Here is a 21922-nt window from a genome sequence, read left to right as displayed (position 1 = left end):
CAGAGGGAGCATTTGTACTACACTTGTTTTTTGCACCGAACGGGTGTTCACACACTGGACAAAGGTATTCAGCTACACTGCCTAATCATTTAATAAAGTTATATGATTATTTCTAGAGTAGTCTCCGGCACCTTATTTGCAGTGAGGGAAATCTCTTGTCTAACCAAGACATTTTGTATAATTCCATGCTTCCTATTTTGCAGGGATAAAGGTGACTGTGCCCCAATGCACAAAGCAAGGTGCATAAAGGATGGGTTTAATGTGGTGGAAGTTGACTGGCCCGCACAGAATCTCAGCTTCAACACCATCAAACATCTTTGGGATGACCTGGAATGGCCCCTGGGAGCCAGCCTCAGAGTTTCATCTCACAAATGTTTTTTTCTGGATAAATGGGCAAAAATTCCCACAGACACATTCCAAAATCCTGTAGAAAGCCTTCCAAGAAAAGGGAAAGCTGTTATACATGTGACTGGCTAACTCCATATTAATGCATTCATGCACTTACAATGGGATGTGATGAAATCTAAACACAAAAGTGTAATGTGTACCAATTCGAACCAATATGTTTGCTTGTTTGTTTGTTTGTATTTGGCTTCGAGAGATGTTTTACTGTGGGTAGAAAATGCAACCTCTGGTGCTGTACTTCAGTTTATAATCTCCACATGATCAAACATTTGATTCTGTTCAGACCTCTGGCATCAAGAAGGAATTTTAACCTAGAGAACTGCTGCTCTCTGGATGTTTTTTCTTTTTTTAACTGTTTTGTGTAAACACTAGAGATGTTTATGCAGGAAAATCCCAGCAGATCTGCAGTTTCTGAAACAAACAGACCTGCCTGGTGCCAACAATCATGCTGTGTTCAAAGTCAATTCAATCACATTTCTTCCCTATTCTGAACTGTAACAAGTCATCTTGACCCTGTCTATATGTCTAAATGCATTTAGTTAGTGCCATGTGATTGGCTAAAGAGATATTTGCATTAACAAGCAACTGAACAGGTGAATCTAACAAAGTGGCTGGTGAGTGTGTCCCTCAAAAACTGTGTAGCACGTATAAGTACCACATACTGTAGGCCCTGTCAGCTGTTATCCACACATCAGTATGGCCCTGAAAAAGAGTGGACTAGGTTGCACTCAGTTTGTGCTTTAAAAGAACTACATTTAAACACCTTATTGTTGGTATAGTGATTGTGAACTCAGTGAATCTGTTTACAGTCATCTCCACTAGAGGTCACCAATGAATTAGTAGAATTATAAGAATATTAAGCAGAATACCAAAGCAGTGATATACAATAATAGTTAACATTATGAATCCTGTGTGATTATGGATGGATGGATGGATGGATGGATGGATGGATGGATGGAACTACAGTGTTATAGCAGTCAATTAATATCATTCATAACACAAATAAAAAGAGGCAAAGCAGATCAGTTAAATCCCTTCTGCTGAAGTCTCTCTCCATTGTACTACTACTGTATTTTGTAGAGTTAAAAGATTGGTTTATTGGATAATGATATATTGGTCATACAGTCCATGCATCCCATAATCGAAGCTGATGTAAAGATTTTATTTATTTTGTTTTTGCTTTTAATGCAAATGCAGCACATTTACTTTATTTTTTTTAACAAACTTGTAGCTTTCATATGTTTAAAAAAGCCAGCTCTGTAAGTCATTTTATTTACCTAATGATCCATTTGAAATTTGACTGCTTTAGCTTATAAAACATAGCAGCCATTATTTAATATTTCATTATTTAGAACTGCAAAAATATATTTATTTTATTTATCAATTGGGTAGCATTTATTTACCAGGGCAACTGATCTATGAATCAAGAATTTATCAAGTGTAGTTAAATCTGATTCCCAAACTATATATTAGCATCTTCAAATGTCTTGTTTTGCCCAAACTTGATTCATTTACAGTTTACAAAAAGCAAAAAAATATACAAACAGCATTTTTTTTAAAATTAAAGTGCCTTATTAATGTCCTTTTTAAAATTTAGGTCAATTATGTTGAATTATTCTTTATGTATTTATTTTTAATTATTTATTATTTTCAATTTCTGTATTTTATTAAAAATGTACAAATGGGGTATATGTACATGTATTGCAAATTCTATTTGAAAAGCTGAAACCAGATGGTTTTGTTTTTCTACATCATTGACAATTATTTTTCTATTAAAATTGGTCATTCGAAAAAGCCTGGCTTTGTCAGCATGACAGCAGCCTGTTCAACTTGTCAAACGTGCATAAGGTCTGCTGTATGCGTCTTTCCATCCACCTGCCCAGGGTACACCTTGGACAAGTCACCAGTAAGCCCATTTTCATATTATATTACTGGGCCAGCACTGCCTTGTAATAAGGCTCTACCATAAAGAGTGGTTCCATAATTGGTCACAGCAGTATCCAAACATTTCTCAGCACTTTATAATTGATGACACATCAATGAGACACACACGAGGATCGTAACAATGGATTTTTCTATTATGGGAATGTCATTTGCAATCTGTGACCAACGTTTTTGTTGTTGAATTTCTCGTCTTTTATTGTAAGAGTCGATAACTCCAGACAACATGTGACCGTTAAAATTATGTTTGAGGACAGTGAAGTATTGCTTTTCATTGGCCAAGGTGGAGTCGGAACTTGAGCAGGTGGCGCTCACTTACTGGAACAGTAGCTCATCAAGGATCCAATCTTTCTCTCCCTCTCTGTCTCTACCCCCCCCCCCCCCCCTCCCTCCAGCACCGATACAATAGCCCCCCCTCCTACACCGCCTGCCCGCGCGGGTGCACGAGTGGCTGCTGCGGCGCCGAATCTCTCGCAGTCGCGCCGGTCGCCAGTGGACGCTGCCCGGCTGGCGGAACATGGCGGCGGCCCCGGAAGAGGAGGTAGACCGCAGACCGATCCGGAGGGTCCGCTCCAAGAGCGACACGCCTTACATCAACGAGGCGAGGATCTCTCTGCACCTGGAGACAGGTAGGGCTGCTCGCCAGAGCCGCGGATCCTCTACGCTTCGTGTCCGGGTGTATTAGCTGCTTCCACGGGGGGAGGGATAGTGTAGTGTAGTGAATCTGTGAGAGAAACTGCTTCATCGCCCAGTGACAGTTCCCACGCCGCAGCAGCATGACTTTGGGCTTTCATTGTGCAGCCTTCGCGGCACCTACAGTGCTCGGCTTTCACACTGGGTGGCCGGTAACCACACTGTGACTCATGCACCGGGAAATGGGGAGAATTCCCCACCTAAGCATGGGCGATGTACTGTATAGCAGGAGAAAACAATTAGCCCTGTAGAAGGATTGATCGCCGCCTCTCCTCCCGGACTCCGCCTCGATTGTCCGCTGCGGTGAGCTGCTGTGCGAACTTGGGCTGCTCGCTTAAAATGCTATTGTTGTTCACGCTTCTGGTGAAGGGTGAACGAATGGATAGTCCACCGTGCTGTGCTAAGCGCGGATGCTCAAGCTCAGTTTGTCTGCGAGAGAAAACGGGCGAGATAAGTTGTTTCCCTTGTTGCCATGGTCACGATGATAACGCCGCAACGAAAGCTTGATTAGCAGCATGTCGATGCGAGTATACGGGCAGATATGCGCTCCTTCTCTCGACACTTTCTGCCTTGAGCTCCCCCATGAGAGAGGTCGCTTTAATGACACATCAGTGCGGAGCTGTCCACTGCCCCTCGGTGCTGAAATGACACCAATGCCAAATGCAAGGAATGTGCAGGTCTCCACTGATGTTAACCCACATAACATTTATAATCGGTCTTTTTTTTTTAAGTATATCTCTCTATATATATACAATGGGATATTGCATGCGGATTGCCTGTGGTCGACCCTCCCCCAGAATTTGCCGATGTGACAAATCCCAGTCACATGGTGTGCCTGGTATAGCCTGGTAGACTAGGCTCTAGATTCAACCCTATATTTTCCATTTTGGAGGAAAGAACTGTGGAAAATTACCCTCCTGCCCGGTTGTTGTTCTGCTTTGCCTGAATGATCTTATCAAACATGGAGCTCTTAGTAGGAAGCACAGCTTTCATCCAAAGGTGTACAGTAACATCTGGTTTTTGCCTGCAGCATGTGTGAGAAATGTATGCGAAGAAGCCAGACTTACATAATAAATCTTAATGAGATCAGGAATTACTCAAAAACTCGCCCTGTAATGTGCCCCCTTTTAGCCTGCTTAGACCTTTATGACTCATGCTGTTCAGACCCACCTACTCATAATCTCTCACAGCTGCCCTCTCTCTGCCCTCAACCATCTTCCTCTCCATTTTGTTTCCTATTAAAAGCAGCACCTCCTCTGAGCCAGATTAACTGACTCTCCAACTTTATAAATAACACTATTTTTCTGTTTTAAATATATCCTGGAGCCTTCTATTGGGCCATGGCTTGAATGTGAAGGAGGAGGGGGGCTGCCATGTCTTGCTAACAGTGCTGCTCCTGGCTGTTAGCTGAAAACAGAGTTGGGCAGGCTGCAGCTGCATGAGACTGGCGTGGCATCATCAACAATCCAGCGGGCACTGCCAGCTACGTCGGGAGAGCACCATTTTTCTTCACCCGTTCTGCTGGAAAATTCCATATCCTCTTCCCCCTTTTCATTGTCTCTTCCCCCATTACTTTGGTTTAATCTCATTTTCTTTTCCTGTCACCACTGAAACCATCTGCCCACTTACTCATTTGATTCCCCCCCAATTTTACTTCATGTTTTTGTGTTTAGGCTGCTGTGTGTTTTGCATAAATCTAACCCACTCATTTTCTTTGATGTGTGCCACCATGCACGTGTGACAAATATTCAAGCCAACTTCAGAGTACACACACACGTCTGCGTGTGTGTGTGTGTGTGTTTGCTTTCACGTGCATGCTTGTCTGGTCCACATGCATGTGTGGGAGGCTGTGCTATGTGAGTACCGGGATTAGTAAACAAGAGGTTATCACAGTGGCTGCTGCCAGACAGCTTGCTGTTGTTCTCTGTAGCCTGACCCTCTTCAGCCACATCCATTAAACATCCAGGTTGAGATGCTCATCACTGCAAAACCCATCAGTGAGGTCCTGTCCCTTGTAGTACCTAAGGGCATTGTTGATATGGTTTTGTTTGAATCAAAGGCAGTTTTGGGAGAGTATTTTGACCACTTTAAACCACAAAACATGTATTCTGAAGTCTTCCTGAACTTTCTCCATCAGTAGCTTTAAAGTTAGAAACAAACAGTTATATGTCATATGAGTGGCATTTTCCACTGACACTGTGTGTTTAGTTGGTTTTTTTTCACCACAAAAACTGCCTGACCTTTTGCTGCGTGAAGCTGTTTAAATAGGCTGGTTCTCAAAAGACACCAAGACAGAAGTGGCTCGGCATCAGCACCCATGTCTATGGGAAAAGAGATGCCCTTTGTTTTTATAGAACAGAGGACAATACATTATGAGAGTAAGTTAGGTATGCTATGAATAGCACAAAACGGAGAAGCTGGGTTCAAGGGGCGTTGCAAAGAAGCTTTCAGAGAACACTGATTATTGGTTTCCATTGTTTCTTGCATCTATTCATACATGCAGGTTGATGGCATTTATAGTGACTTGTTGTGAGTAATCTGATTACTCAGTTACCTCTGTTTTATACATTTAGAGAAAGCATTATCTTCCCTTATTCTCTGCATATTTTCTTAGAATATATGCATTCCATTTTGGTTCATATGTGATAAGATCATTGCACTGATGTATCACTTTAAGGGCTCGCGAGTTATAATCTTCACAGCTGTTGTTCCAAACCTTTATACCATTTTTCTGCTCAAACTAAGCTGTGTTTTGTTTCGGTGCTTCCTAACCCTGATCATATTATTTGTGCCCAAGCCTAATCAAACTTCACCACAGCAGGTCATAACACATTCATATGAATATGAATTTTCCGACGCAGGTGCTTGAAAAGGATTTTTACAATCTAATGACAAACGGTGTCATTCTGCAAATACTGAAGCTGTGCTAGACTGGAAAACACTTGGAGGTAGTGACAAATCATCTGTTTAGTTGCTTTCTCAGGTAGGGAAATGAAAGCTGTATCAATCTTTGTGGACATAAGAAATCATGGAACTCCAAACCAATTTGGCAGGCAAACAGCTGTGATGAATTATCGCCTTTGGATGTTGTAATGGCTAATGTGTTGGCAAACATTTTTTTTCTTACACTAGCAACCTAAGCACCGAATGGAGCTGTGTTTGTGTCTGCCTGATGAATTTCAATCAAATATTCTCCTTTCTTCTTCTTACACATCTTAAACCGCTAATTGGGGTGTGGGTGGCTGTAGCTCAGGTGGTAGAGCAGGTCATCTACTGATCGGAAGGTTGGTGGTTCGATCCCTGGCTTCCCCAGTCTGCATGCCAAATATCCTTGGGCAAGATACTAACCCCAAATTGCTCTCCGATGCATCCATCGGAGTATGAATGTGTGTGTGAATGTTACCTTAGGAAGCACTTAGAAAAATGTGCTTGTGCGAATGGGTGTGAATGGGTGAATGTACAAGTTGTGTACAGCGCTTTGAGTGCTCAGAAAGAGTAGAAAAGCGCTATATAAGAACCAGTCCATTTACCATAATTGTTTCAATGTCTTTACCAGCTTTAAAGTCGTAATATTAGTCATTCGTAATAAATGAGGTAACCATGGACTGATCATGGTTTGATCAATTTCAAATTTTAGTTTTTCATGTGGTTTCCGTTGCCTCGGGCCAGTCGAGATTCTGTTCAGCATCACCTTTCTTCAGCAATTGAAATCCAGGTCAACTCAGTGAGAGCTTAGTATTTCTCACAAAGGCCAAGACCAGAGCATTACCATACTGTCTTTCAAGCAGAGAGATGGAGTTCTAATACAGATCTGAATGAACGGCTGAGACAGAGAGGGCTTAAATGGGAGGGGGTGCAGGAGCAGGAAGGATCTGACAAGAGGACAGGCTAGGAGGATGAAGCCTTTCTATTGTGGCACCATAAAGACTGGCACGGTGAGAAAGAACCAGAGTTGGCTGTTGTCCATTGAATATAGTAAGAACAGTGCAGAAATAAGCCACCTCCCCTCTATCTGAGTAATACCCTTTTGTTGCTCTTATTCTCTCTGCTTCTGTCTCACACACATACATAAACGCTGCTATCTGCATACATTAAAGAGGCCTTGAGAAGCAGACTGCTGAACCTACCTGGGTAGAATACAAAAGCACAGGGAGGAAGTGGAAGAGCTTTAAATGCAGAGGAGTGCTTCCACCGCCTTGCTGCCTTCCACCCAGCGCACAAAACCTTTCACTCTTCCTCTGCTGGCTCGTGGTTCGGTCCATTCAGCTCAGACAAGCTGGTTATTGTGCCGGGAGCGAAATCTTGAGCCAAAGAAGGCGACAGACACAGATCTAAGTTGTTACTCATGATTCGAGCCCAACATATAGAACTTTTTTTTTCAAAATTGATACTCATATCTGTATTTGGTGATTTAAAAAAGTCCAGTACATGAGCCAATATTTTTTTTCTTTCAGACACACAAAACAAACGGATTTCCCTCACATTTATATGTGTAGTTATTTGATAAAAATGCAGCTGTAGCTTGGGATCCAGCAGCTTACAGGACTATAGAAAGAAAGTTAATGACTGATTGTGGAGTGCACTGGCATATAAACACTTCCCCTGAGTGATGCATAAAGGCAAAATAAAAGGAAAGGTTGCTGGTGCTAGCATTGATAGCATTAGCTACACTTGTTTTGCACAGTGCAAATACCTATACATTTCATCAACAACCCTTTAGCAAATGTATGATTTGATAATGGAAGTTTGGCATAAAAAGCTTTAAATGTATCTTTAGGCCCCATTCACAAAGGCCTAGAGACCAGTCAGCAACCATCTGGCAACTACTAATCATGTGAGAAAAAAAAAACGCATTTGGCAAGTTGTTGATGGAGGTTGCTTGCTGTCACTAGGCGAAATTAGTTGCAAAGCAGTATATGGTTTTGCACCAAAAAGTGTCTTGTGATTATTAGATTGTCACAGTTTTCTGCAGCACGGAAGGCACTGACTTGACTGCAAACACTAACTATTCTCTCAGTGGTAGGGAAACTGTGAAAAGCGTGACTGAAACAAGAAATAGAGACCATTTGTCTTTAAAGTAAAAACGGTGTCATTTGAAACGCATTGGTTGCAGTGCTGAGGCAAGGTGTTTTCCATTGTAATTACATGCAACCACAACAATCTGCTAGTGACCAAAGCAATCACAAGCAAGTGTATGGTGCAGCACCCTCTTTGTGATTGATTTCACCTCACAACTGCCTGGAGCCACTAGGAACCACTCGGCAACCAGTTGGGAAATACACATTTTTCTCTAGCAACCTGAGATTGCCAGGTGGTCACCAGCTGGTTTCTGGGCCTGTGTCACTGAGACATTTAACACACATGCAAGAGTTGTGCATACAAAGCTTAACCTTGCCCATTAGCATCTGTGGCTACAGACAGTGTTTCTTACACTCTGAAAGTTGTTTCTTATGCAAATTATAGCAGTCTCATTGCTGACGGCACTCATAGCACGCTCATAAAAATAGTTAAATTTTTAGGCAGGACTCACATATGTTGCTTCAGTGAAGATGGTTATGCCTGCAGTTTGGAGGGTATCTTATGCTAGCATAATCATCATATAAACAACATTCCCAGGGCAAGCTAACAGCAGTTAGCATGAACCAAGCTAGCTGCCTTTTATTAACGTCATTAATGTACAAAAGAGTGATAACTCGCCTCAGTGCTCCACTTGCCCTTCATTTCATTGCCAGACTGGAAAGTAGAGATGGCTCGATCGATCCAACTATCAACAGTTTTGATACCAGTGCTGATATTGGTATTGGATACTAGACACTAGCATGATTGGATCAAAGCTTTAATTCAGTATGTAGCCCACTGAATTATGTTAAATTAATTAGTTTTTTTGAAAATTAAAAAAATGTCCTGACATGCACTATGAAAAATGTTTGAACCTTGTTGGGTTGACTGTTGGGTCTATTTTATTTATAGCCTATAGCACATTTAAACAACAGAAGATGACCCAGAGTCTTTAGAGACAGGCACATTTAGATTGTACAATCTTCCAAAACAAAACAGTTTCAAAATACATGAAAAGGTGTTTTGTTGTGTCACCTAATTATTGTGGAAAGTAAAAAAAACAGTGTTTTAGTGATCATTAAAATGAATTTGCAAATTGATGATGATTCATCTCATAAGTCATGACACACTGTTCTCCCCTACCTAAGCTGCCTTTATAAGTTGAACGTATCAGCATCAATATTGCTACTAGCAATAATGGCCCTGTATTTACTTAGTATTGGATCATACCAAATATTTACAGTATTGCACAGCTCTGCTGGACAAGTAGCCACCACCCTCTAATCAGGTAATTTCTGTAATGTGATTTCATTGGCTGACGCCTGGCAGAGGTGAAAGTCATGAAGCCAGAAGTACCACTGCACACATCAGACTGAGCTCGATGTTGACCCTGAGTGTGTTCTCATTTTGCCATGTTGGATTTGTGTGTGTGTGTGTGTGTGTGTGTGTGTGTGTGTGTGCGTGTGTGCACGTGTGTGTGTGTGTGTATCTCCTGTTTATTGGCCTGCCATATTAGTTGGCATGGGAGAATATTTATAGGTAAATGTATCTTTCTTTAATTTTCTGGGAGGAGGCAATGGTTTTTTTGTTTTACTTAATTGAAAACAGCAAGAAAAAAAACTTTAAATAGGTAAAAAGCATTTACAGAGATTGTATATCTGGTGCAACTCGCTGTGTTTCATAAAAAACTATAGTACAAAAAAAAAAAAATTTCCAATAGCAGTTTAGGTTGGCATGAATTTTTTTAGTTAAAAAAAAAGCTTCCTTTCTGCCCAGCTTTAGTTTATGGTATGAATTCCAGATGTAGCTTACTTTTTGATGATTGTTGTTGTGGACGATGCTTTCTGACAACCCATACATGCCTTGTCTGAACTTGTTTCATTCATCACCCACATGTCAGTGACGGTGCCAGTGATACCCGTTGCATTGTACCAAAAGAGGAGCTGACATGAAGCAGAAGTAGCTCAAAATATCGTGTAATGTGGCTGCGTTGTGAGCTCATAAAGTAAAGCGTGTACAAATGTTTCATGCACATGTTTCTCACACTGTTTATATTCTGCAGATGAACCAGGGATCACGACAGTTTGTGGGTTACTGCAACCAGTGACATTCAGTGTGGCCTACAGATTATAATGTGGTGGATGTGGCTTTAATTATAGCCGAGTGCCTTTAGCCTGAGACAGAAATCAGTGCAGCATTTTCAGGCTTTATTTTATTTTCATTATGAAGATATTGTTTGGAAATTGAGTCATAGGGATAAACCCTTGAAGCGGCGTGATTTTACAGGATTTTAAACAACAAAATGACTGGTAGTTCGTGTGTTTCGTTGGAATAAACTGCCTTAAACCTACATTCTTCCCAACAGCCAAAGAGGGGGTTGAAGAATACACAGGATTGTTAAGAAGTCTGTGGAAAACAGTCCTTCATCTTTTACTTGTCTGTGACATCAGAAAACACTTTCATGATGATTTTATGGTCTCAGATATTAGTTTTAAGTCTTACTGAATACAACAATTTTGTTTCCCATTAGAGGGAAAAAAAACTCTGTCTCGCTGTGTGATTGATGAGCCGGTAGTTATATCAAAATGCCATTTTTGGGAATAAGTTAACATTTTGTCTTCAAAAGTGGTCCAAGGAAGCAACAGTGATGAACCAACCACAGGGTGATGGTTGACCGTGGCTTACTGATGCAGGCGGGGAGTGAAGGCTGGCCTGTGTGGTCTGATTCAACAGTCGAGCTGCTGTAGCTCAGTTTAAAAAAAAAAAACCCCAACGTAATGGTTCTGACAGAAAGCAAACAGTGCATCACAGTGCATTTACTTTCTTTACTTAAATTTTGTAATATCCTGTTCCATTTCTTGTAAATGACTGTGACATGTTGTGAATTCATTACTGTGAATTCAGTAATGCCTCAGTGGTTGTCTACCCCGCCTTGTTGTACAGACTGCCTGTGGCTTTCTCTTTGATATTTTTGCCCCCCTGTGGTAGTTTTAAGTGCGGCTCGTTGTGGTTCATCCCTGGGCACTTTAAGGAAAATACACAACCAAATCGCAAAAGGAAACCAGAGCCTCAAGTAGGTGTCTTTTTCCCCCTGCAAGTATGTTGTCTGTATGGGTGAAGGCCACCTATTAAAACAGATAAGCAGCATACAGGAAGAGAGAGGGGTGACTCATATCCCTGTGATATGCCAAGCCACACATTTACACATTTACAGTGATGTACACACACAAACAACAGCACACACACTCCTCTTCGGGCTCTGCTGTTCTGTCACTTTGTATTAATACACACACAGTGAGTCCAGTCAAAGAGAAGAGGAAGAGAAGGGGAGTGTGTGGAGGCTTTTGAACAGTCAATGGCAGCGAGAAAGAAAATGATTTTTTTTAAAAAGTGTAAGAAGATGGAAAATCCATTGAACTTTGTGTTGCCTTTGTACAGGCAGACTTCCTTTGTCCTTCCTCATCATATCTCATGTTATTTAGCACCGTTCCCATCATTTGGTGCTGCGCTAATGCCAGCACATTTCTAGACAGATGGAGAAAGAAAAACCAGCAGAGACCAAATCAGTAGCTTGTGTTGTCACAAGAAAGCCTTTAACTTTTGGAGTTTCCAAATTTAAACCTTGAGTGAAGGGACAAGGTTATAAGAGATCAGATTCTACCTTGTGAGCCAAAATGACAAATTTTTCTTTGTTAAAAATAAAAAAAAATTAACAGTCACACAAATCTTCTCCATTCTACCCCATTCTCTTGCCTTCATCAACGTTATATGAAAGGTTGTTTGCAGTTTCTTTACATGTATATTCCATCTATTAACCAAGTGTTTTTACACTGATATACATAAAAAGGGGTGCAAGCAAAAAATCTCTTCGCTTTTAGAAGGCTGAGTCCGATGGTTACATGTGGCAGTTTCCTGCAGCCTGGAAAAAATGTTTTAAACTGTAGACTGTATATAAAGGATGGTTGTAGCCAGTTTGTGTTTGTGAGGTGTGTGTTTTTCTCTTCGATTGCATTGATGTTGGTTTTAGATCACTGCCAGATCTTTAGAGCCAGACGTTTCCATATTTGGGAGCAGTGCTAAGTTATCAGTTAATGTTAGAAAACTTGGTAAATGATATCACACAGCCACACATAAATATTAATTAGTGCTAAGTGACAGATGATAGATAGAAGAAGGGGCAGCCTGTATCACAAAGCAAGCCATTAAGTTATCATTTAAATGAGTTTAAATGCTTCAAATGGCTCAAACGGTACCAACAAGGTTGAGTGGTCCAGTTCAGAGAACTGAATTAGTGCAGGTGATGATAGCTAAACATAGTTCCCTTTGTTGAACTTTAAAGATTTTCACTCCTAACTTGAAGCCTTGGCAAACTGAACTACTTATTTAGTGCTATGAAGTGAAAATCAGTTCTATAGACCAAAACAGAAGTAATAAAATAACACAAAAATAATGTACAAATACAACAAAAAATATCAATCAAATCGAGTTATTTAAAAAAGAAAGAAAGAAAGGTGTTCCCTGTAATTACTCCTCAGTCACACTAGAGTAAAAAATGACCAGCAGCCTCCTTGCATTTATGACAATCTGGCAGTTGCCCATTCGTAGCAGTGAATCTTTTCAAATTCTGCAGCTATTTGCAAGCAATAGCAGCGACCACCTGGATGAATTCAGATTGCAAGGTGTTTGCACAGATCACCTGGTGGGGAGACAACCTGCCTCTAACTCACACTTAGAGTTACTTTCAGACAGATTGGTAAAGGTTTGCAAATAATTGTCGTCTCATTTATAAATGCAGCCAGATTGCTAACATGTCGCAGTCAATCTGAGACTGATCTGCACTGATGAGAACAACTCATCTGTAGGGAACTGGTTCTCTACCAGAACCGGTTCCCAGTAGTTCGATTCCTTGGAATTGACTGCTTATCCATTCCGCTTATCAGTTCCATTTGCACTTGCATCACAATCTGCTGATTTTAGTTTGTGTGCCGGAAGAGGAAAATAGTGGTGCAGTCTACAGTGTGGATATGGATATTACTTTTATTTCTATTACACAAAAGGACAAAAGCACTGTGGTGAAGTGTATACTGCATCCCGAACAGAAACAACTGCAATGTGCTGCTAAGAGTACATTGGCTCTTTGCAAGCATAAGCACAAAGAGCATGCTAACGTAAAGCTAGCCAAGGACCCAAAGTAATGTTAGAACAGAGTGCATGCTGACCCCGGCCCAGCAGCCAGACCCTGAACTTCAATAGGTAACAACTGATAAGCATTCAGGCTGCAGCCTCTGTTTATACCTATTAGTGTTTCTAAAGTAGAATCGCTGTGGCGATCACTTTAAAGTCTCCGTGGGCTGGTTTTCAGTTTTGCTTTGTGTATATGTGTGTCCTCGTCATCATAACAACAGAAGTTTGTGTTGGTGTGTGGGGCTGTGGCCTCATGTTTATATTGTTAACTGATAATTATGAGACAATGTGTTTCAGGTCATTTTACAGAGAAACAAGACAGTAACATAATCAGCTGTGTGACAAATTACTTCTGCTTCATCTAAGCGAGTGAACAAGGAAGGCACTGCATTATTTTAAAGAAGAGTAGCAAGTAAAGTGTGATGCATTACTTTTTTTGAGCAAGGACCCCAACACTGATCACAACAAACACGGGAAATACCTCCAACATGCACAAACATTTGACCACACAGCATGCAATTCATTTCCATGAATGTAATGTCTTTGATATGCTGCTTAGTGATGGTGGTGACTCTCAAAGCAGAGCCAATGAGAACCCAATGACAATTGATAAGAAAATCAATAATGAATCAACCTGATAAGTGATAATGGAATCAGAATCACGAAATACTCTTCAAGTTCTATCCTTGCTCTTCTGGGATGTGTCTCTTTGCAATCAAGGACTCAACTCATCTGACTGACAACTGGTTACATTCATTTATAAACAGTGTTGGGGAGTAACGGAATACATGTACCGCCGTTACGTATTTAAAATACAAAATATGAGTAACTGTATTCCGTTACAGTTACCGTTTAAAAAGGTGGTATTTAGAATACAGTTACTTTGTTGAAATAAATGGATTACACGGCGGTACTTCCCTGTTTCATATTGTCGCGGGTCAGGACTGTTTGGGTTTTGTTTGACAACTACGTTCTGTTGTTCCAGGTGGCAGCGTCCCGGTTGCCATGGTTACAGGGTGACGCTCTCTCTGCGCGTTTCCTGGGTGAGAGAGCGCCTGTTGTTGTTGTGCTAAGCTAATAGGCAGAATGCTACAGGTATAGCTCTAAAGAATGTAGCATCATAGGCAGCGTAGTCCGTGCTGCAGGGAGAATGGACTGCCATACACGTTATGTGTCTGTGAGCGAGGGAGGGAGAAAAAGGCGAGTGGAAAAGTACGAGCTGTCATCGAGCAAAAACGGGAGCTGGAAGCATGTAAATATAATAATAACCACTGCAGCCAAGAAGAGTGCCTGACGAGCCCAGTTGTAAGTAAGCTATTAAGACTCGACTGTACGCTGTGTTTGTGTTTTCCTCCGAAAAAATAAGTTCCGTTGGAGCAGCCTTTCAACGCCTCTCTCTGTCTCTGGCTAGCAAGGTTGACCCAGACAACAAGTAAACAGTGTTGCCAACTCCTTAGTAAGGAAAATCGCTATTGGCTGTCCTAAAAGTCGCTAGAAGTCGCCAAATGACGTCATTACCTAATTTGCATAATTTGTCATGCTAATGTAATTGTAACCTACATTGTTGGAGAGAGAAATAACGTTGTGGAAGAGACATAAAGTGAGTAAAAAACGTCCTAAATGCAGTTAGAATTTATTTAGAACTACAAATTTAATTTCTTTTAGCAATTATTGTTTTTTAATGTCACAATTCCAACCCTGCTCCTTTATCCAGGCCTGGACTGGCAAAAGTGACCCGAAATTGGCACTCTGGTGGAGTTACTTTGTGTGTGAGAGTGTGTGTTTATAAGTAGTTTTAAACCTGGAACAACCTGGAGGAGAGGCTGCTGGTGACATTCTATAGAGCCACCATAGAGAGCATCCTAACGTACGGCATAACAACGTGGTATGCAGGGTGGTATGCAGGGTGCTCAGTTGCAGACAGGAAAGGACTGCAGAGGGTCATCAACACAGCCCAGAAGATCACTGGCTGCCCTCTGCCCAGCCTGGAGGCCATTGCGAACTCCCGATACCTCAGCAGAGCTGGCAATATCATTAAGGACTACTCTCACCCCAGTAATCAACTGTTTGAACTATTACCGTCAGGCCGACGGTACAGGTCACATAAAACCAGGACAAACAGATTCAGGGATAGCTTCTTTCCCAGAACTATCAACACAGTAAATAAGCACAAAACAATTAAACCTGCTTAACTATACTTGCCATTGTCACTATACTATGCTGCTATTCATACTATCATTATATTATGCTGCTATATATATATATATATATATATATAGCAGACAATAAATAAGTATATATTGTACTTATTTATTGTCTGAGTACTACAGTTGTTTTATTGTACTTTTTATATTTTACATTTATATTTATTTTGCATTTTGCACCAAGGGAGTGGCACTCCAATTTCGTTGTACTTTGTACAATGACAATAAAGGCTATTCTATTCTATTCTACCTTGTGATCCACAAAACAGCCTAACAGTAAAAGAAGAACTCATGCGCGATTCATTTGCAGTTTGGACGCACAGGTGTGAACGTCTCCTGCCCTGATAGCAGCTGGGGGAGGACTATCCTCCACCCGTGAGCGCTTTGGCACGGGTGAGGCAACACTGCAAGTAAAGCTAGTTTTCGGCTACGAGCCCGACACGAACCCGACGTATTAGCCAGAGGTCCCTTTACTACGGTTCGGCGTCGCGGACCTACAGTAACAGTAATAAATCACAGCAATAGTACATTCACGTAGTTGTAAACAGCATGATAATATATTAAGTAATCCAAAGTATTCAGAATACGTTACTCTCATTGAGTAACGTAACGGAATACGTTACAGAATACATTTTGGGGCATGTAATCTGTATTCTGTAATGGAATACATTTTAAAAGTAACCTTCCCAACACTGTTTATAAAAGATTGCCAAGTTGTCATTTAGCAGCAACTACTCACTATTTCAGAAGAAGTTTCTGAAATTATCTTCATTTCTGTGTCTGTACACGGACTGGATCTATTGATCACAGACTGATAGCAACCCAATAGCAGACTGACTTCATCTTATTGCAGTTTTATGACAATATGACAATTGTTGCACAAAAGTCACTTTGAAGATGGCAGCCGGCTGTGAGTAGTCACATTGACATCTCTAACCACTGTTTTCCCCAGTGTGACAGACAGCTTTATATAGTCTAAGGAGCTTGGAAAGAAAAGCGTCTGGACTTTGCTTTTCTTTCCAAGCTCCTTAGACTACGATGACCTGGATGACTGAGAACCTTTACAGACAGACAGCATTAGATACCACTTGATTTTCATAATTTTGGGCAATATATACCTTTTAATCAACCTGAATATGAACTTGACAGTGTCAAATCTAAATCTCAGATCATTCAATTGGAGGGGTTTTTTTTGTATTAAAGCTGATTAGGGTATCTGCAGAACCTAGAAATTTGTAGAAACACTAAATTGTTTATCATGAAAAGGCTTTAGAATATATTCTGTTTTATTCACTGACTCATCTCAATTTCATATTTATTGACACACAGCAAAAACATCTGTGACTGCAACCACTTTAGCTTAAAAGCATTTTATCTCATAAGGGCAAAGTGTCAAATTCAGCAAAAAACATAAATTAATTAAAATACACTGAATATTATTTTAATTGGTTAAACCATCCATCCATAAATATTCTTCCACTTATCTGGGTCACTGTAAGCCATTATGTCCCTAATAGCTTTCTATTATTCTTCCATTCGTTTACCCATAAAAAATGCATTAAATTGCATTGTTGCCTGGCCAAATGTCGTATCACAGTGTTTTGTTCTGTTGAGTGCTTGCTAATATTTTTGTCAATGTTGTATGGTTTACCCTCTGGAAACTATCTTTGCTCCACCTGACTCACCTGAGGAGCGGCGTTGTGAACCTGTGGAAAGCAGTGAACTGACCAGTGTTCCTGCTGTGCACCTAATTATCTACAAAGCATTATGCATTAAGCCTCCCCCACCCCCTCAGCTTGGAACGCTTATAAAAAAGTTCTGTCACCCACAAATAACCTTAAGCATACTAGAGTTGCAATGCAAAACTATTAAAGAATAGTTATTTTGTGATTGCAGGGTTTCAAAAAGTTTGGAGTAAGTTTTTTGTCTGTCACCCTCACACTTGACAAGGCGATACCTCTGCTGCGCCACATCCAGCAGATGTCTTAATCAGAGTGGGTGGACAGATGAGCTACCTGGAAAGTGGAGGTGAATAGATGGGGAGAGAGATGGAGACTAAATGACAAAGAAAGTCTATTTTTGACTATGAAATGGAGGTGTCCACCTTACTGTTTCCGTGGCAGAACAGCACATGAATTTTGCATACTAAATTTCTGTCAGGATCAAATAGCCTCAGTTCGAGGCCCAAATTAGCAGCAGAAGCACCATGGAAGGCCAGAGGATGATGAATACTTTTTTGCCTGATAGAGACAAGAAGCCCAGATGGGATAAGAAGGTGATATCTTGGCTCATCAGGACTAGACAGTGAGGTCAGTAGAGAGAAGGGAAGGTTATTAGTTTTCCAGTATGTCATAAATCATAAAGACTGTATAGAGCACAACTGACTTATTCGGGGTTGGTTCTCCTAGTACTAAAAGTGCTTGAGATGTTTCGGTTCTTAAGCGGTAGCATCAGGGAGGCATCTAATCATCCTAAATTCACAGTGTATCTTGGGAATGGGCCCAAATATTGAGCCAGTAAAGACGAGATAAAGAACTGTTTTTAGTGACCTGAAGAGCAAGAGATCCTGCAATAAATGTTATTGCCCTCCCAATGAGTCTGGGAATACCTGAAGACACCGACACATCCCACATGTCATCATCTATACTGTTGTAACCCTGGTTTTTAGTAGCATTTTGAGTATTTTCCTGTGCTTTCTATGAGTTTACTTCCTACTTTCTTTTTAATGTGAGCTTTTTCGCCCTTTTACTTTTTTTCCTATCTCATTATTGTCCTGTCCATGCCTTGCGGTTGCTGTCAAAGGTGTGTGTATTTAGTCCTGACCCGTTGATTGAACAGGATTGATCCATTCTTTCATGTTGTTTTCACTCAACTCTTTGCGTGAAAGAATTGTTGTAAGCAATTCTTTTCTTACAACATCAGACTCATCAGATCAGGCAACAATCTTATGTTGTACAGAGCCTTTTGGTGTATAGCCTCAGAGTCCACTTCTTAGCTGACAAGGGAAGACGTGGTCTTCTGCCGCTGTAGTCCATCTGTTACAAGGTTTGATGTACTGTGTATTCAGAGGTGCTCTTCTGCATACGTTGTTGTAATGAGCTTTAGGCAGTTCTCCAGACAGCTTAAGACTTTATAAACTGATCATTTTAATAAACGTAATAACCTGATAATTAACCCAGTATGCATGGCCTTTGATGTGGGAGGACACCTGAGCAGATACACAGAGACAAAGCTCCAAACCGAAAAGGCTTGGCAAGGTTCAAACTCATGAACGCTGAAATTAGGCATGCTTAGTGTCATAAGTATAAAAGCTATACGATATAAAAGATATGTTTTGTGGAATTTTGGTGAAGTGAACTCTGAATACTTGACTTGTTAGTTAACAGCAGTAGTTTAAAAGTGTGACCCATGAGCAGCAGGCCAGCAGCAAAAGTGCTGCTATTGATCTTTGCATTGCTGTTTGGCAGTTAGTACAGAGACCCAGACACATGACCTCTGGACATCTGATCAATAATCTTTTTTTTCCAGTGGATGAACTTTCTATTTAGCAAAAGAAAATGAACAGACAAGGACACTTAAACAAATGGTTTTCATGAACATTTTAATGGATTTCGCATCTCTGAGGCTTTGAACAACCAATGTTGGATCCAAAGATAAACACAAAGGTAGAAACAAACCATAGTCAAAAGTATGCCTTGCGCATGGAAAAATCCAGAGCCACAGCGGCACCAATAGTGAAGCTCAGTAAGTCTTTGATTTATTTTTACACCCTTCTAGTGTTTGACAAGCTAGTTACCAAGCTTCAGAGTCTGAGTGTGCTGGAATCTCATTAGAGTTGTCAGGCAAACTCAGCACCAAGGAGATGTGAATCACAGCTCAGGCAGGTCAAGGTGAGACTGATTCAGTAAATGCACATGTGGATCTCCATCACAGCATGAAGGCACAGAGATGAGGAAGCTTCTATGCTGGATATGGTCTGTTTTGTGCTCCTGTAGTCCTGACTGATGGCTTCATACTGAGCTGAAGAGTGGGGATTCTGGCAGCTCATGAGTAATAATGCTTAGACTGCTACCATCATAACATAGATGCTGTTGGGCATGCTGATTTACAGTAAGACAGATGTAAAGAGCTCAGCGCCTCACTGATGGCCAATGATGTAACAGCTGTGAAGGCCACAGGCTGCCTCCTGTGATGTGACAGCTGTGGTCAAAGTATGTGCTGCTTGTACCACCTCTCATGTACAGCATGTGTGTGAATTCACACAAACACGTACAGGGTGTGGTGGTATGTTTGTGAGCGTTTCCTATAACTGAAAACACTCTTGATTCTTGTGACTCGTCAGAGACATTGAGACATGAAGTCTGTTGCTGTCTACAGCGCAGTAAGCCGTAACCTGATAAACCCCCGTGCCCTCCGCGAGCCCCTTTCTGAGACCTCAAACTAAATTACTGTCCACCCACCCCTTAATCCCTGCTGCAGTTCTGTTACTTGTGTTTCTTTTTTATGCGGTTCAGGGAATTTACATTCTGACAAACAAGGCAGAGTATGGAATGAAATGAGATAAAGGGGTAGGGTTGTGGAGGAAAAAGACATTGCAGGCATAATAATAATAATAAAAAATATTGTATCTAATTAGATGGCTCTGTAAGCATTTTTATTTGGGGATAAGCTGGATGATTAAAGTACTAATGTGCATGTTTTTCCATTTTTCAGGATGCAGATAAACAAAGTTACCCCACACTGCACTGAGCGTAATTCAACCTCGTTTGGAGAGATTAATAATTCTAATAGCCATTTTATAACAGACTATGTTATGAGATAAATAAGGACATGTCTCATGTGTCTTTAAGTCAATTTTCTTTGGTGAAAGAAAAAAAGTTATTTCCAAAAGGTGTATGTTTTCATTTTCTGGTCAACCAGGCTGTTCCAATGATTAGTTACTAACCAATGAAAACTATGAAAATGGATGGATCAGTGGATGGGTGATGGATCTATGGCACTCATAGAAACGGCTACTAGGCTATATGTGTTTACTGCTGTAGCTTCAACATTGACACCAATCACACTAGGAGGAAAAAATAAAATTATTTCTAAACCAACTGGAGAAAAATTGTTAGGAGATATATTGCCTCCTACTAGGAGACCTGAGTAATCACCTTGAGACTTAAAGTGGTCGCTCAGAAGCTAAGGTTGCTGTATGGCAGGCCATCTAATCGGTCACCAACAGTAAAAACATTCAATGCAATCACCCAGAAAACACATGCTCTTAGTTCAAAGAGGCTATTCTTATTCAAATGTGACTGAGGCTTTAGCAGCAACTAAATGCAGCATTCAGACTGGACATCATTCTGTTCTAAGCAGATCTTGTATTTTATTTTTGCCTTCTCAATAATCATGTAGCATCACACTGCAATCACATGAAATCAGCTGATCTTAGTTCCAGCCTATATCAGTTAATGATTCGGTTGATATTTGTCTGTAAATCCAATCGGCTTGCTAAAATAACGTGTACTGTTTAAAATGGTTGCTGCACCCTGCAGGCTGCTTTGCAACCCACTTCCATCCCAGCTCCCCATTTTTTAATCCTGTTACTGACTTAATCACTGTCGTGCCTGTTGTCAATAATATGCGCTCTTTGGGGTGCCGGGGTCTTACTGCTTCTCTCCCCACCTCTGGTTTTAAATTAATTTTCATGGGATGATGGCACCATCATCCCATGAAAATATAAAATCAGTACAGATGAGAATGATAGTTGTAGTTTCATATAAGTAGTTCTGATGAACTTACTCCAAACTTTTTGAAACCCTGCAATCACAAAATAACTATTCTTTAATAGTTTTGCATTGCAACTCTAGTATGCTTAAGATTAGGGAAAGAATATCTTCACTCCATCCATCCATCAGCCAGCTGGCCATATTCTGCAGGGCTAACGTGAAGAGACAGGCAACATTCACATATGCAGTGAATTAGAATCACCAATTAACCTAATCTACATCTTTGGACTGCAGGAGAAAGCCAGAGACACAACAAGAACATGCAAACTCCACGCAGAAAGGTCCCAGCCTTTCTGGGGTGGATTGAACATTGGATTGAACACTACATAAAACAAACACTACTTCATATGCTGGCACTGAATGTTAGGGCTAGATATAATTTGTGGAGCGCATAATCATCTAATATGGTTGAAATTGAATTGGTAGCAATATAGGCTGTTCACTTTGGACACAGGGACGATTACTCACACTTCAGCAAGAGCCACAGCAGTCAGGCTGTTGGCAGGTGTGCATCTAGATTCAAGATTCAAAGTGTTTATTGTCATGTGTCACAACATAAAAGGCATTTCTATGTGCAATGAAATTCTTTCTTTGCTGCCCACCCATCAGCATACATAAAGATGCTGAAATTTTTGATGATGAATTCACTATTAATATCACTAT

The 21922-nt window shown here is 40.7% G+C and overlaps 1 protein-coding gene across 1 annotated transcript in view; it reads left to right on the top strand.

Moving 5' to 3' along the window:
• Positions 1-2795: 2795 nt before the first annotated feature.
• The window catches only part of phactr1 (phosphatase and actin regulator 1), a 49026-nt gene continuing 29899 nt past the window's right edge, over positions 2796-21922 (top strand). The window contains exon 1 of the mRNA XM_085137388.1: positions 2796-2975. Within this exon, the coding sequence (XP_084993514.1) occupies positions 2864-2975 (112 nt within the window). The 5' untranslated portion in view covers positions 2796-2863. The remainder of the gene's footprint in view (positions 2976-21922) is intronic.

The sequence above is a fragment of the Neolamprologus multifasciatus genome, chromosome 17 (genome assembly GCF_963576455.1).
Source record: "Neolamprologus multifasciatus chromosome 17, fNeoMul1.2, whole genome shotgun sequence".
NCBI classification, from domain to species: Eukaryota; Metazoa; Chordata; class Actinopteri; order Cichliformes; family Cichlidae; genus Neolamprologus; species Neolamprologus multifasciatus.
This window is presented reverse-complemented; position numbering and strand designations above follow the sequence as displayed.